This window comes from Lutjanus erythropterus, chromosome 16, assembly GCF_056507025.1.
Source record: "Lutjanus erythropterus isolate fLutEry1 chromosome 16, fLutEry1.hap2, whole genome shotgun sequence".
NCBI classification, from domain to species: Eukaryota; Metazoa; Chordata; class Actinopteri; order Lutjaniformes; family Lutjanidae; genus Lutjanus; species Lutjanus erythropterus.
In genome coordinates, this window is record NC_139332.1 from 8,104,918 (window position 1) to 8,119,134 (window position 14,217).

The 14,217-nt window shown below is 38.6% G+C and overlaps 1 protein-coding gene across 1 annotated transcript; it reads left to right on the plus strand.

The window, feature by feature from the left end:
• The first annotated feature begins 6,735 nt into the window (after nucleotides 1–6,735).
• On the plus strand, nucleotides 6,736–12,822 carry sh3bgrl3 (SH3 domain binding glutamate-rich protein like 3). The gene is made up of 3 exons (XM_084738806.1): nucleotides 6,736–6,891; nucleotides 9,958–10,125; nucleotides 11,964–12,822. The coding sequence occupies exons 1-3, from the start codon at nucleotides 6,847–6,849 to the stop codon at nucleotides 12,027–12,029; spliced, it is 279 nt and encodes a 92-aa protein (XP_084594932.1). The 5' UTR covers nucleotides 6,736–6,846; the 3' UTR covers nucleotides 12,030–12,822.
• The last annotated feature ends 1,395 nt before the right edge of the window (nucleotides 12,823–14,217 follow it).

A 14,217-nucleotide genomic window follows, 5' to 3' on the forward strand; every position in this document is an offset into this window, starting at 1 on the left:
GCTGGTCCATACTGCACGGCTCAGTTACTCACTTAAAACCCTGAATCAGCTGAATTATGGCACTGCTGGACTCTCTCCAACATTCCTCCTGTCTGACTCACAATAGAAGGGGCCAGCCTGCTTCCCTTGTGATACGTTCCAAATTTAATTTCATCACTGCTCATTAGACTTAATGGGGCTCAAAATACTCAGAGCATTATAGCCAGAACAATGCACAGCTGATTCATCAACATGTGAGTATGGTGTCATTGAAAACATAAATGTCAGAGGTACCTATAATCTGGGGAATCTGGATAATTTCAGGTTACTTACTGTTGCTGGGTGGTCTAGTAGTTAGACACAGTGTTTTAGAATTGGACTGTCCCAGATTGAAGGGTTCTTTGGAAGGAGAGGCAGCTAACAACATGTTTTTGCTTCATTTCATGAATTTCAGAGGAGCCTCTGGGGAGAAGTTTTGTAAGTGTGCCATTAGCAGTGATCAAGAACCAAATGTTTTAGCTGTGTAGGGATGGCAGTGGGAAACTGTCAATATGTCAGTGTGTGGACTCCATGTGGATTAGCCAGTGGGCTAAAAGATAAATCAAGTTGGTCCAACATGGACTGAAATAAAATTTTGCATGGACATCCAGCATGGTCCTGAGTGGATGAGGCTGACTGACTTTGGTGATCCCCCAACTTTTCCTCTAGTGCCACCATGAGGTTGACATTGCTGGTTATTAGTAGCAACTCCTGACAAGTATTAAGGCCAATTCATACTTTTAACATCCATGTGTCGGGTCTGTGAGGTTCGTGTGGCATAAATGCCGTCAAAGGTTACCTTGATCCTTGATCTCCCAAGAGTAATATTTTTAATTAATTAATATTTTTACCCAAACCATCTTTACCTAACCCTATCCAAGTATTTTTGTCCATAAACCTAAGCAGATCTTAACCATAGCGTTATCACATTATACAACATTTATAGTTTGTACAATGTGCACATTGAAAAACCAACATGTACAACTCTTGCCAGAGTATCAAGAGATGAGGGACACAAATAGGGTTGCGTGATTTCTGCCTAATTGGCATAAGATGATGTCCACAGTTGGACATTATGATCGACGATGATATGGTCATTGTTGGAAACTAACAGTGACCCGCAGAAAAGAAACACCGCTGCCATCAATATAACTGAGTGTCTTGGATTCGCCAAATTGGCCAGGTTTAATAAGAAAATAATAAAGGGGGCATGGAAATATAATGGTCATGCAATAACCAGCAGCAACAGCTTCTTTTTATTTTCTCTCCCACATGTCAAAAACAGAACTGTGAGGGGACACGCTACCTCAAAAACAGAAGGTTTTTAAATCTTCATGTTAGAATGGTAGAGGGCTCAGTGGTTGATGACTGATAGCTATCATGATGGACGATAGTACTGTCCATCGGCTCAGCTCTAGACACAAATCCCTATGTGGCTTTTTGTGTGAGACCCAAAATTGGTGTCTTGGAAAACTGTATGCGTAGCAAGCATGTGACTGCACATGCTTCCCATCTCTTGCACTAATGTACTGTAGTCCCCATTTCTGGTCCTGCTCACATTAAGCGTTTGCACGTTGTATTTCCTCTTTGTGCCTTTTCCTTGTTATTCAGCAAAACATAACAAAAACAAGAGCTCATCTTACTGTCATGAGGTTGCAATTTTCTTGCCTAATGCGAATGCTTCTTTTTCTTGATTTTTATGGTGGTTGACAATGTTGTGGTGCATTACCATGTGTGAAACACCCAACCATAGTGGACCTTCATTTGTACAATGAAAAGAATCACATGCGCATCTGTGCTCTACAGTTGTCTGAGGACATGTTAAGTATATCTGAGCTTTTAGATGGATGGTCTTCGAACTGATAGATATCCACGGTTTCTAGAGGATGTCTTTAGTGATTTCATATCCATCTAGCAGAGGGATTGGCACAAAATCTTCTATAGACGTTCATGGTTCTCACATGATGTATAGACTTTGGTGCTCTCCTGACTTTTTCCCTAGTGCCACCCTAAGGTTGAGTTTCTGGTCTTGAATGTAATCTCTCAACAACTACTGAGTAGATTACCACAGAAAATGGTGCAGACATTCAGGTTCCCCTCAGGATGAATTGTAATAACTTTGCTGACCATTTTCATCGAGCGTCACTACTTTGTTTGGTTTCTGAAAAAAAAATGGCATTCCATCAACCTCAGCTGTATTTTGTGTTTAATGCTAATTAGTAAACGTTGGCATGGTGAACATGGTAAACATTATACCATCTTGTGAGCATGTTAGCATTCTGACATTTAGTGCAAAGCAACCTCACAGAGCCGCCAGCATGACTGCAGTCATTGTCATACATGAGACAGAATCAGCAGGAGGTTGCAAAGAAACAGAGAAGAGACTATGTCAAGAGACAGAACTGGAGCATCAAAACTATTCTTAGAAATATTCTGTTAGATCTCTAGACTTTCAGGTACATACTGTAGTGGTGTAGACAGCTCCTCCACTGTTGTACCTACTGGCCACACACACTGCAAGGCTCACTGTGTGTGGTGCTGATTAGTGATGTGGCTGCTGGCCTGGAACACTAAATCTTGTAGGAGGAATGAAGGCTTCCTTTGCCCCAGTGCATCCATTCTCCAGAGGTGTTTGTCTGCAGACAGCACGCTCTGGGTAGACTGCTGTGGTTAGTAAAGTCCTGTTGGGTGTAATCGTCACTTTTGTCAAATAAGCACTACTGTACTGTCTGAGCTACACAGCTGCTATACAAAATATATTTCGGATTTAATAGCTGACCAAAACTGGGAGAAAAGTTTGTTAAAGTTCAACATCAGAAAGCTGTTAATAAACTGTTTTAACTCAAAGGATAACTTTACAATCTCTCCTGTTTTCTCATGTTTTTTTGTGAAAATATTGTCTCCACATGCTGTTTCTCCTTGCTGTTTTTCTGAGGTCCGATCTCCCTCTTGCTCCTGTCCGGTTATTTTCACGTTACTCAGAGAATTAAGGGTTTACTTCCACCAGAACAGAGTTGATGACTGTTGGCACAGTGGAAAGAAGAGCCAAAAACCATTTTGGTGAGTTTTATTTTATTTTATGTTGAATTTGAATGAAGTGTGTTTTAAGATGATAAAACGAGTCTGGTGGATTTGACATGAGAAATAATAAGTCTGTTTCTGGTTTATGGGATCTTACTCTCTGTAAGGATAATTTCCATAGACAGACACTTAGAATAATAGCCTGTCAGTAGCAAAAACAAGCACTTTTAGTCTACATACTTTGATGGGTGAAAACACTGCAGCCCATTTTGCAGCTGACAGCTGCAGCGGTGCCATTCAGTACTGGACCAATTTCAAAAACTATTGTCTCCATCAGACAGAAAACCATGGGAAAGTAGGGCCCAAGTTGAAAAAACAAAACAAAACTATACTTACTCTTTAAATGGAGGTGCCCATCTTTTCAATTTGAGAAAACCATCCAGAATAACTGGAACAAACCATGGATCATCCATTTCAATGATCTAGGATGTTTAAACACCATTCAATTGACTAACCCAACTCACACAATATTTGTTATTAGAAAAATATGCACTAAATTACTGACATATTTTATACGAATGAATGAATTATAATGAATGCAGACGTGCTACATTGTTGTTTGTCATGTGACAAACCCGTGTGTGCCCATATCACTTTAATTAAAGTTAAAATTAATGCTGAATGTTTGCTGAATGAGTAAGTGTCTGTTTATGAGTTTTAAGAAATTATTATGAATTTGTAGAAGGAGCAGACCTTTAACAGTTAAACTGAGCAATATGTTAATGGAGTTTGGCAGGCAGAGGGCAGGCAGTCACTTAACCTGAAGTCAAGAGTGTATTTTCAGAGCAGTGGGCTTTTTCTTTCAGGATAACAGGCTTAACTTCACACTTACAGAAAAGTGAGAGTTATAAACAGCTGATCAACTTACAGTGGAGGACTCCTACTCGTTTGTTGTTGTCATTTTATGTTGTGCTCATCCTGTGCTCCTGCAGTGTACCTGCAGTGTACCTGCAGCCTGTTCAAACTTCCCCGAGTTTGGGGAAGAGGGGGCGGGGTGAAAATACTTGCTCCAACTGTAGATCGTATATTAAATAGGATTTCAACCTATTTAATATACAGTCCATGATTCCAAGTCGCTATTTGGACTGCCCTTCTCATTTTGCATGGACAATTGCTACATATTGCTCCTTTAACAGAGGAAATGAGGTAGAGATAGGGTGACCAGATGTCCTGAAAAATTCAGGACAGTCCCAGTTTACAAGCAGTTGTCCTGTTGTCCTTTCCTCTTTGTCCTGAAAATGAACCATTATAAAAATAGAGAACATGAACAACATGAATCCCAGTAAATATTCTAATCAAATCACTTATAGGCTATAATTTCTCCTTTTAGTTATTAAAAATGATTGTGTTTGTAAAATATGTTGGAGTGTTGTTGATGTGTTTTCACTTGGCACTGATTAGCCCATCATAAATAATTCTTAATGTCATTCAACCTGTTTTAAACCAGTGGACGGAGAGTGCAGCTGCTGCAGCAGGAGGACTTTGGGACAAAGATCTATAAAATGTGTTTGTATGCTCCGACAGCTTGGCAATCTTGGCTGCTAGAAAGAGGTTTAAAATTACTCAAACAAACCTGTCAGCTGTCCGTAATGGTTCATGCATCTTGTAAATACAGCCAGGACACCGTGCTTTGTATCATCCTCAGAATGTGTAACTGATCTTAACAATATCAAGCACAAATTATCAGAGTTACAGTCTGCTGTTACTCTAAATTATTCAATGCATTGTAACCCTTCCGACATTACACACCGACCCCCATCTCCCCAGCTCTGAATTTCAGCCATTCTCATCTGGTCACCCTAGGTGGAGAGGGATGAAAAGGGGGCCAGGATAGGGAGGAAAGAAGAAAGGAAGAAGTATGCATGAGTGGAAGGACAGGACACATAAAAAGTACAAGAGATAGGGAAAGAAACTATCAGCCTTAAAAATTAAAAATATTATAGTTTGATGTAGGGGTAAATAAAAAGTTTTTTAGTGGTAAACGAAAATATGACTAAAGTTCTGCACTGTGTCTTTAAACTGCATAGGGAGCAGTGGTCCTGAGAACTGAGGGAGAGCAGAGTCAAGTTTACCAGAATACAAGGAATCATTTCCTGTTGTTTCCAATATTAAAGATTTATTGACATGTTAATAGAGGATATCCATAGGTGGTCTGAGCTGTTGATAAACTGATGTGAGACTGCAGGACTGCAACTCAATATTGTTTTTCATTGTTGGTTAACCAGCCAGTTAGTTTCTTAATTAATGGTTTGGTCTATAAAATGTTCACCTGAAAATAGAAAGCACTGTGTTATAGCCATTTATATCTACAATGGGAGCAGGTCCTCTTCAATGGAGGCCGCCACGGTGCAGTGCCATGTCTCTACGATAGCTCAGAGCAGACAAACTAAACGCTGACTCCGGGTACAGTCTTTTGTGAGTTTTGTAGCCACCATTGTTTTTCCTAGTTGCTAATATTTACTAGTTTTCACAGACGACCTTCACAATTATGACAAATTACTAAATGTCCTCAGGTAATCCTATGTAAATAGGGCTTCACACTGGAATTGTGTTGGTCTGATGAATGATTACAGCGATGAGTAACAACAAGAATTCTTTCAATATGTGACTACAGTATTTAGACACAATTGAAAACATGAACCTATCCTGAAATCTGAGCCAACTGGCCCAATTTTTAGTTAGTCTGGCCACGAGCCACTTTATCAGATTTCAGTGAGTCACCACTAATGATAGGTATCGTTGTCGATACCTCATCGATATCAATAGTCTTATACCAAAAGATTACTTCATTTGGTGCAGGTGTGTAGTATAGCAAATCTATACAATGTTTTGATGGCATTTTGGCACGCTGAATGTCCAGCTCTTTCAAATACACTGTGCTCAACTTAACCATACCACACACCATCTTGGTTGTAGCTGCTGTGGCAGTTGCAATCAAATGTCACAAAACTATTTTTCCCCAAGACCTGGGCACAAAAAGTTTAACTGGAGAAGTTTTGATACTACTCTGTGGTGGATTATTCAACTGATACCTTAAAAGTATATCCAGTCCTGGTCACCTCACAAAAACCTTTTCTAAAGGGCCAGTGAATGGATTTAATGACATCTAGTGGTGAGGTTGCAGATTGCAACCAAATCAGTATTCCTAGTCTCACCCTCCCCTTTCAGAAAGAAAAGCCTGTGGTGGCCACAAATCAGGAAAAGCCCTCTCTAGAGCCAGTGTTTAGTTTGTTCATTCTGGGCCATTGAAACATGGCGGTGCAACTATTTTCAGCTGATCATACACTCATGAAATAATTTGTGAATATTCCATTTCTCCTATATTCTACCAATAAATCCCAGAAAATCATACACACTAACAACGGTTGTTCATTGGCTCATTTTTGCCCCAGTATGCTCAAAAAAGTTAGTCTGGCCATGAGCCATTTTCATGAGATTTTAGCCACACAGCATCCTTTTGACACACAACCAATTGCTTTCACACCATTCATGTTTGCTGTTTAGTAACTTTCTTTCGGGTTTGACTTTTCCAAAAACCGAGCACTGCGAAGCAATGTGAAATTTTAGTTACATCCTACTTTGTGCGTATTTCTTTCCTTAATTTGAAAACGTATGTCTTTTATTTTGAAAGCATTGTCGCCGTACTTCCTCACCTTTTTAATCGATAACGGTCCAGCTTAACATCAGTGAGAGAAAGCTCCTCGTCTCGGCAGCAGATACACAAAGGGAGTGGAAGGACCTGCAGCGATGGGAATTAAACTGTACTACACCACCGTTACTGCCTCACGGACGGTGAGTCAAGTGTCCGTTAATTTAATGAACTTAAGGTTGTGTTTGTGCTTTAAACTCCGGTGGCGGCGGCGGCTAACAATGGTCAGTCCAATAGACACACCCAGGACCCTGTCAGTAACAGCTTCCTCCTGACCAACACAGCAGCGGGCCTCTGCTGCTCAGCGCCCATTTATAGCATTATTGTAACGTCAGCATTAGCAGGTTGGAGGCGAAAGGATGAGAGTTATCAGTCCTAAATGTAACGAAATATAAATGACTTTGTAACACGAGCCGTGATGCACCGTCCCCGCTTACATTTGCGGTATGCTATCTCACTAGTGGGAAGGTGTTTTTACCGAGCATGTTTGGCTAGCTATTTATGCAGAAATTCACCTCAAAAGACAGACTGTATTATCTATCCCGAACAGCGACACTATCATTGTGTTTTGATCCATAAGGGTGGCAGGAAGAGCTAAATGTAGCGACCCTATACATCCGTTTCCTGTACCGAGAACTATAAGCCAAACTTCATGCAAAAATCAGGCAATTTAAGGGTGCTTTGTTTATGGCAAATATAAATTGTAATGTTAAGGCTTTATATAAACAATATATAGTTATAAGTTTTGCGTACATCAAATGCACCAAACAACACTTGGTTTGAATGGATTTCAGCTTTTGTTAGTGGCACACCTGCTACTCAATCTCCTTGTATCAGTAGCGGTAGGTTGTTGGTAGGGAGCATGAGAACCAGTTACAAAACCTAAAAAGTTATTTAATTTAGAGCTGTCTGGTATTTTATATGTGAGCCGAATTGACAACTAGACCCTTTAATTTAAGAAAAGCCAGATGTTGATACAATTTGATGTATGTGTTAGCTGATAGACAAGAGAGTTCTAAATAGCGCGACTTTGTAATGAGGTTTTGCTATATATTTCCATTGAATAGGGATCAACGGACAGACTGCAGACATCAGTAATCTTACGTTGTGAAGCACGTTGTTGGCACCTTTTGTAGGAATAATTTTTGCTGCACTATGAAAACAGTGCATGGCAAAGCACTAGGCCAAACATCTGTTACCTATTAGGTGTGTGGAATTCATGTAGTGAAAAAGTTGTGTGACGTGCATTAGCTTTTAACCCTCTGGTGTGCAGTAAAGCTGCAAGGTAGCTTGCTAATTTATAGTCTGCTGTAGAAGCCTATGGAGGAAGATTTTGATTAGTTATGTCTTGTTTGTGAATTCATTCATGTAGCAAATGAAGGGCCACAAACATGATGTAGTAATAGAGAATTAATGCTTTGTCAATAATGCTTAAAACACAATGATTAGAACAGAATACAGCTGCATTGCTGTAACTTATCAGGTAATTTCCCTGTCTCTTTAATGGCAGACTTGCTTTTAAAGACATCATTAAAGAAATGATGATTGAAATACCTTAGTTGTAACATCAATTATTGTATTGTTTTCGTGTTAAGTCATGCATGACACGCTGTTATTTTTGCACATTCCAGACAGTTCATGAAGAATTACATGAATAAATTCATGCTTGTACATACAGGAAGTCCTGTATGAATTTATGATTCATGTACCCTTACCATAAAGTGTTATTGACAATGTGTGTCAGCCTTATAGTTAAGTAGTGTTGTGCTGCAGAGATACCCAGGCCTACAAATCTTTTTCTCCAGATGTAAGAAAACATGTTTGGTACAGATCCCAACAAATGTTTCATCATTTTTTATTTACAATGAAAGCATGTGAAGTTTTCACTCTAAATCACTTAAAGTTAAGTGAGATAAGGAAAATCAATTTCTTATTATTAATTGTTTTAATGAGTGTCTTGTATATTTTTGTTTATTTCACTATTAATGTCTTTTTCCCTTTCCCAGATGGGCAAGTGGGTCAGAAATCTACTTGCCCAATGTAATTAATGTAATTTTTACTTGCTTCTGTATAAATTCTTTTATTTATTAGCAGTTATCAAATAATAACAAAGACTAAAGTTAATTGTCATGTTTAATCTAGGGCTGCAGTTTCCAGGATGTCATAGTGAATGTCTTGTTTTGTCAGTCTAAAACGCAAAGATATTCAGTTAAATATAATAATAAATGAAGAAAAGCTGGAAGTCTCCATATCTGAGAGGCTGAGAACAATTTTTTTTGACATTTTTATGTAGAAAAATGACTTCAACGATTAATCAGTTGGATTACCTCTTGCCCGGCCAGGCCAGATTTACTTGCCAGACATGGCATTTTACTTGCCCAGGCAGGCGGGCAGTCCTTATTGTTCAGCCCTGTATGACAGAGTTTAATATGTGATATTAGTGTGTACATCATTTCTACAGGGTTTTCATCTCTATACCATTTAATTGGCTCAGACCTTAATATCCTCCCTGAAAGTCATATTTCAAATTTAATTCTTCTCATAAACATTCAGTTTTCCTTTGTCAACTGCTATAACTTCTTCACATGAGTCAGACAATCTTTCCACTGCTGACTCCACTTCTTCTTCTTCTTCTTCTTCTTCTTTACAGGGTTGTGAAACCAGTGAAAACAATTCCCTTTTTTACTTCAAGGACATGGCATTGACCTTATAACAGCTCTTTGTGGCCAGCTAAATGCCAGCTTGTGTGTTTCCACAGTTAGTGCTGTGCTTAGGTGTGGTCATTTTTACAAACACCCCCTCCCAACTTCCTCAGCCGTCCAAAAAAGATAGCAGAGGGTTCACCAGGTCTATTAATCATCATCCAGGAGCTGATAAAGCCCTGCTTTTTAAAGGCACAGCCTCATAAAAAATGGCTGTATATCCCTGCCCTTGAGGAGAAATAATATTACAAGATTTTTTTGAACAGTCAATCAGAGTTGTTTGATGGCCTTTATTAGCTTATTTTTTTAAATTATAATGAGTAAACCTCTAACATTATGAAGGCCATCAGTCTTTTGCTCCACTTATCTCTTAGAAATGCAGTCAATAAAAGCAGGATTTGAGCTGTGATACAGATAATAAGCTCATGGTTTATTGAACTGACTGGTTCCTCGTGGTTATACTGTGTGTGGTTGAGTGCATTTCTGACGAGCGCCGCTGTTTTTCAGGTGAAGTCTCAACAGGCAGAAGTGATACGGGTCCTTGACAGTAAAAGCATCCAGTACGAGCTCGTCGACATCTCTTTGGGCGGGGAGCTTCGCGATGAAATGAGAAACAAAGCAGGGAACCCCACAGCAGTCCCTCCCCAGCTTTTCAATGAAGACCAGTACTGTGGGGTGAGGAACACACACACACTGCCACACTATTTGTAACAACCTGTTCAGATGTGTAGTCATAAAATAATTTAAAATGCTTTTATATATATTTTAACTGGTATATCAGTGACTGTTTATAAGCAACATGAAATGTAGTATAGAGATGCTTAAGGTATGTTTTGGTAGTTTAGTTTATTTTTCACCAGAGACCATATATTTTAACTGTAAGTAGCTAACAGTTAGCAACTGTAAGTCCTGCTTAGTACATATTTCACTAACAGTTCTCTAAAAATCTAATGTTTCAGTTCCTTATCAAAGCTATTTATCATATGCTTTTATGTTAAAATCAAAATCAACGCAGTCTCTATAGGATTGAAGGGAGGCTGTAAAATGTTGGTGGCATTTTCATTATTAGTCGTATGAAAACATTCATAGAAACATGTCAGATCAGTCCTGCAGCTTTTCCTCTGTCTGTTCCAAATAGTGAGATTTTCAACAATGTGTTATTAAATACACAAGAGTCTATTTGATGTTAGCAAGATTAGCTTTGCTAGCTTACACTCATCAATGTTTCTTACATCTGTCATTTGCTACTACAGTTGTTTTTGTTGGTTAGGCGCTACAGAGGTAAACTGTGCTAGCAACAAGTGAAAGAAGCTGTGCATTTAGCAAAAGAGAAAGCACAAATTCTTCAGATCCATCTTAAAAGGCTACAGTCAGTTATATTGAAAGTAAAGGATTTATGTGGCGTATCCCCTTAAGCTTAAAAATTTGTCACTGGTGTGCATGTATATCCTTTCACATAGGAACAGTTTACTTTCTATTGTTAACCAGAGACCAAAACAGAATTAATGTTGAATATTGGATGTAAATTCTGCAGGTGGGCAGAAACACTTAAAATGTCCAGTGGGAAATACATCGAATAGACCATGAAAAATAGCATATTTAAAATAAATCTAAGTGAATTTACCTGTAGTTATTTTTATTCAGACTGAAGTGTGTTGCAAGCTGGGCACAAAGCTGAATTGAACTTGAAAGTATGACATTGTTTGGCACGCCTGGCCAAGTGACGTTATCCTCGTTGGCTGTTACAACATATGTCGAGCCATATCGGCAGTCCAAAAAAAATCTAGTGTGAACTGTGAGAGAAGTTTCACCCTGAGGGATTATGTTGTAAATAAACTTAGGGAACACAATTTCAAAATTCTGATGAATAGTTGAACCCTGAGGGATGATTTACACTAAAAGTAGCGCTGCAACTGATTATTTTTATAGTTGATTAACAGGTCAACTGTTTTCTCGATTCATCAAATAATAATTGCTCATTTTAAAATTTTAGAAAATGGCTTACTCACAACCCTGAAATCAGAGAACTTTGACTTTATTTCTTAGAAAACTGCTCAAACTGATTATCAAAATAGTTGGTGATTCATTTAATACTCTGTTAATAATACATTAATAATTGCAGCCTCAATTAAAGGCTATTAATGTAATAATGACACCATAAAAAAGAAAAAAGTTCAAACTGATTCTGAATGTTATTCCACTGTCACTGTAATGCCATTGTAGGGCCAGACCTACAGGTACAGTCCAGATGTGAAGATGATGTCAGTGTTTATTTACAGCTTGTTTCTGCTGCCACCAAGTGACAAAAGAAATCCGGTTTAAATATCAGGCATAAGTCAGAACTAGGGTTCAGGGTGTTTGAGCCCTCTTTTCACCATAAATTGCAAGCAACCTAAAGTTACTTCTGGAGCAGATGGGTTATGGTCTTTATTTTTTGCCATTTCTGAGACTCTCCAGCTGTCATGTTAGAATCTGTGTTCCTGTTTGCTGATTGATGCTCTTCCTCTCCACAGAACTACGAAATGTTTTCCGAGGCAGTGGAAGCAGATACAGTGGAACAATTTCTGAAACTGGCGTGAGGAGGGCAGATTGTAATGCCCCATCTTAACCCCATTCCCCCCAACCACCTACTTAACCCACCCACCCACCCATCCTGCGCCCTGATGGAGGCCCTTTATCCAGTCTCTCTCTCTGCACCACTGGCAGTATCCACTCACTTTCAATGCCATAATGAAGAATGCCAAATATCTCGTATCCAACTAATCAGAAGACACACATTCCCCCTACTACTGCACCATTAGACTCTGATCCGGTCTTAATCTGGTTTATTTTTACGTGTTTTTTTTTCTGTTCCTTCCTTTGATTTCTCTCAGACGTTCCCCCTGTCTGACACACTAGTGTTACTAAGTGCTTCTAGTCCACTAGGAATCAATGGGGTGTCTAAATGTGCTGTAATTAGGTCGACTAATCTTGGCTGCGGCCACATGATCGCTGGAGATTAAACTAATCCACTGGATGACAACATTCAACCCAGAATCTTCCTGATCCTCTGCAGACCAAACACACCGTCATCACTCAGTCTTAACTACTCTGTTGTCGTTTTCTGTAGCCTTCAAGTTCCCATGTTGTACATGACTGCACACTATCTGTACTTCACATGGATGCAACTGCACACGGAAGTAGCAAGATCTGTAGTGTCCTTAAACCCAGTTAGGTGAGAATTATAGCAGCTAAAGGGCGTCTTTTTTGCGTGGAAAACTTTGTGTAACTTTGGCTCATTGGTCATTTCATGAAATATGACAAGAGGTTTGGCTCTATAATTCAACCAGAAGTCAAAAAGTCTAGTTTTGACAAATATTAAAAATACACCTTACCTTCATGAAGCTAGAAACTAGTACTTGTCTGTAACACATTAAAGGTGCAACCTGTTGCATTTTTTTGTAAACAAACGTGTTTACATTCTGAAGAAAACCTGTCCTCGAGGTCTACCAAATGCGTTGAGTGCAGCTCCTTCCTAACATTTCCAAAGACGATTTAAAGGAAATATTTAAATCATGCATTGTTTACATTCATGTTTGCGAGCTTACAGTATTCTTCCTCTGTCTTTTTAAACACGTTGCTTCTCTTTGTTTTGCGTTATCATCAACAACTGTTGGATCTAAATAGTGTGACACGAAATAGGGTGAACGGCTAGTGAAAACATTGCTCCATAGTGCTAATAGTGGTCAAAACCTGTACAGGGCACCTGTCAGCTAAGTTGTAGAAATATCTTACAAGGATAAAGACAGTTGATATGTTGGTGAAATCTGTAGAAAAAAAACACATGTAACTATAAGGTCACTGTCATATCACACTTTCTAAGAATATTCTGACAATATTCCCTCGTCGACAGTAACCCTCAGTGTACGTTGCCATCGGCAAAGTGTCTTTTTATGTTCAACCACAGAAGAGTATAGGGCCAGACATAAGAGGAAAAGAAAAAGTGGAGGAAGATTTTATTTTTTTGCATTTCGAGAATAATGTCAAAATGTTACGAATAAAGTTATTCTGTAAATTTCGACTTTATCCTTAAAATGCAAGAAATAAATAAATCTTTTTTTTTGGCATTAATAGTTAAAAGTTATTCTTGACATTTCAACTTTATTTCTGGCCTTTTGGCTGAATTCTCAGCATTTCAAATTTTTTCTTGGCATTTTAACTTTACCCTCAACATTTTGACTTTATTCTCAAAATGCAAACTAAAAAAATTTCCTGCTCTTATTTCCCCTCTTATGCCTGGTCCTAACACATTTCATTAATGGACTGATTCCAGAAATCTATGAATTTTGATTTTAATACATCGATCAAACAAAAAATGATTCACCATTTTCTGCATCAAAATTTTAGTCCGTGTGAAAACATTTCGACTTTCATGTGAAGAAAACATTTTGACGGGAATCAGGTAAAAGAATAGCTAGTAGCTAATTAGATATGAAAAATCCAAATAATGAGACAAGCTGTTTTTGGTGTCTGGTCAAACTTTTCTGAGGGTTTCATGGGGAGAGTTGGACTCTAACCTGAGTAGTTATAAAATCCTGGCCAAGCCCCTGTTGGTGTTTAGTATCAAAACATATTTCAGTGTTACATATGTTAATACATATGTCAACCAAACACTCATCAGGTGTGTTTTAATGGTCACCAATGGGCCAAACTTATTAAAAAGTTTGGTAGAACATTTCAGTAATAAGCTGCTTAATTTTAGCATCCAGTGGAGCAGTATGAACACAT

Bases quoted from the DNA above. Each gene is read 5' to 3' on its own strand.
- sh3bgrl3 (XM_084738806.1), top strand. From the start codon at position 6,847: ATGGGAATTAAACTGTACTACACCACCGTTACTGCCTCACGGACG. The intron at 6,892-9,957 runs GTGAGTCAAGTG...GCTGTTTTTCAG, and splicing joins CCGTTACTGCCTCACGGACG to GTGAAGTCTCAACAGGCAGA. The intron at 10,126-11,963 runs GTGAGGAACACA...TCCTCTCCACAG, and splicing joins ATGAAGACCAGTACTGTGGG to AACTACGAAATGTTTTCCGA.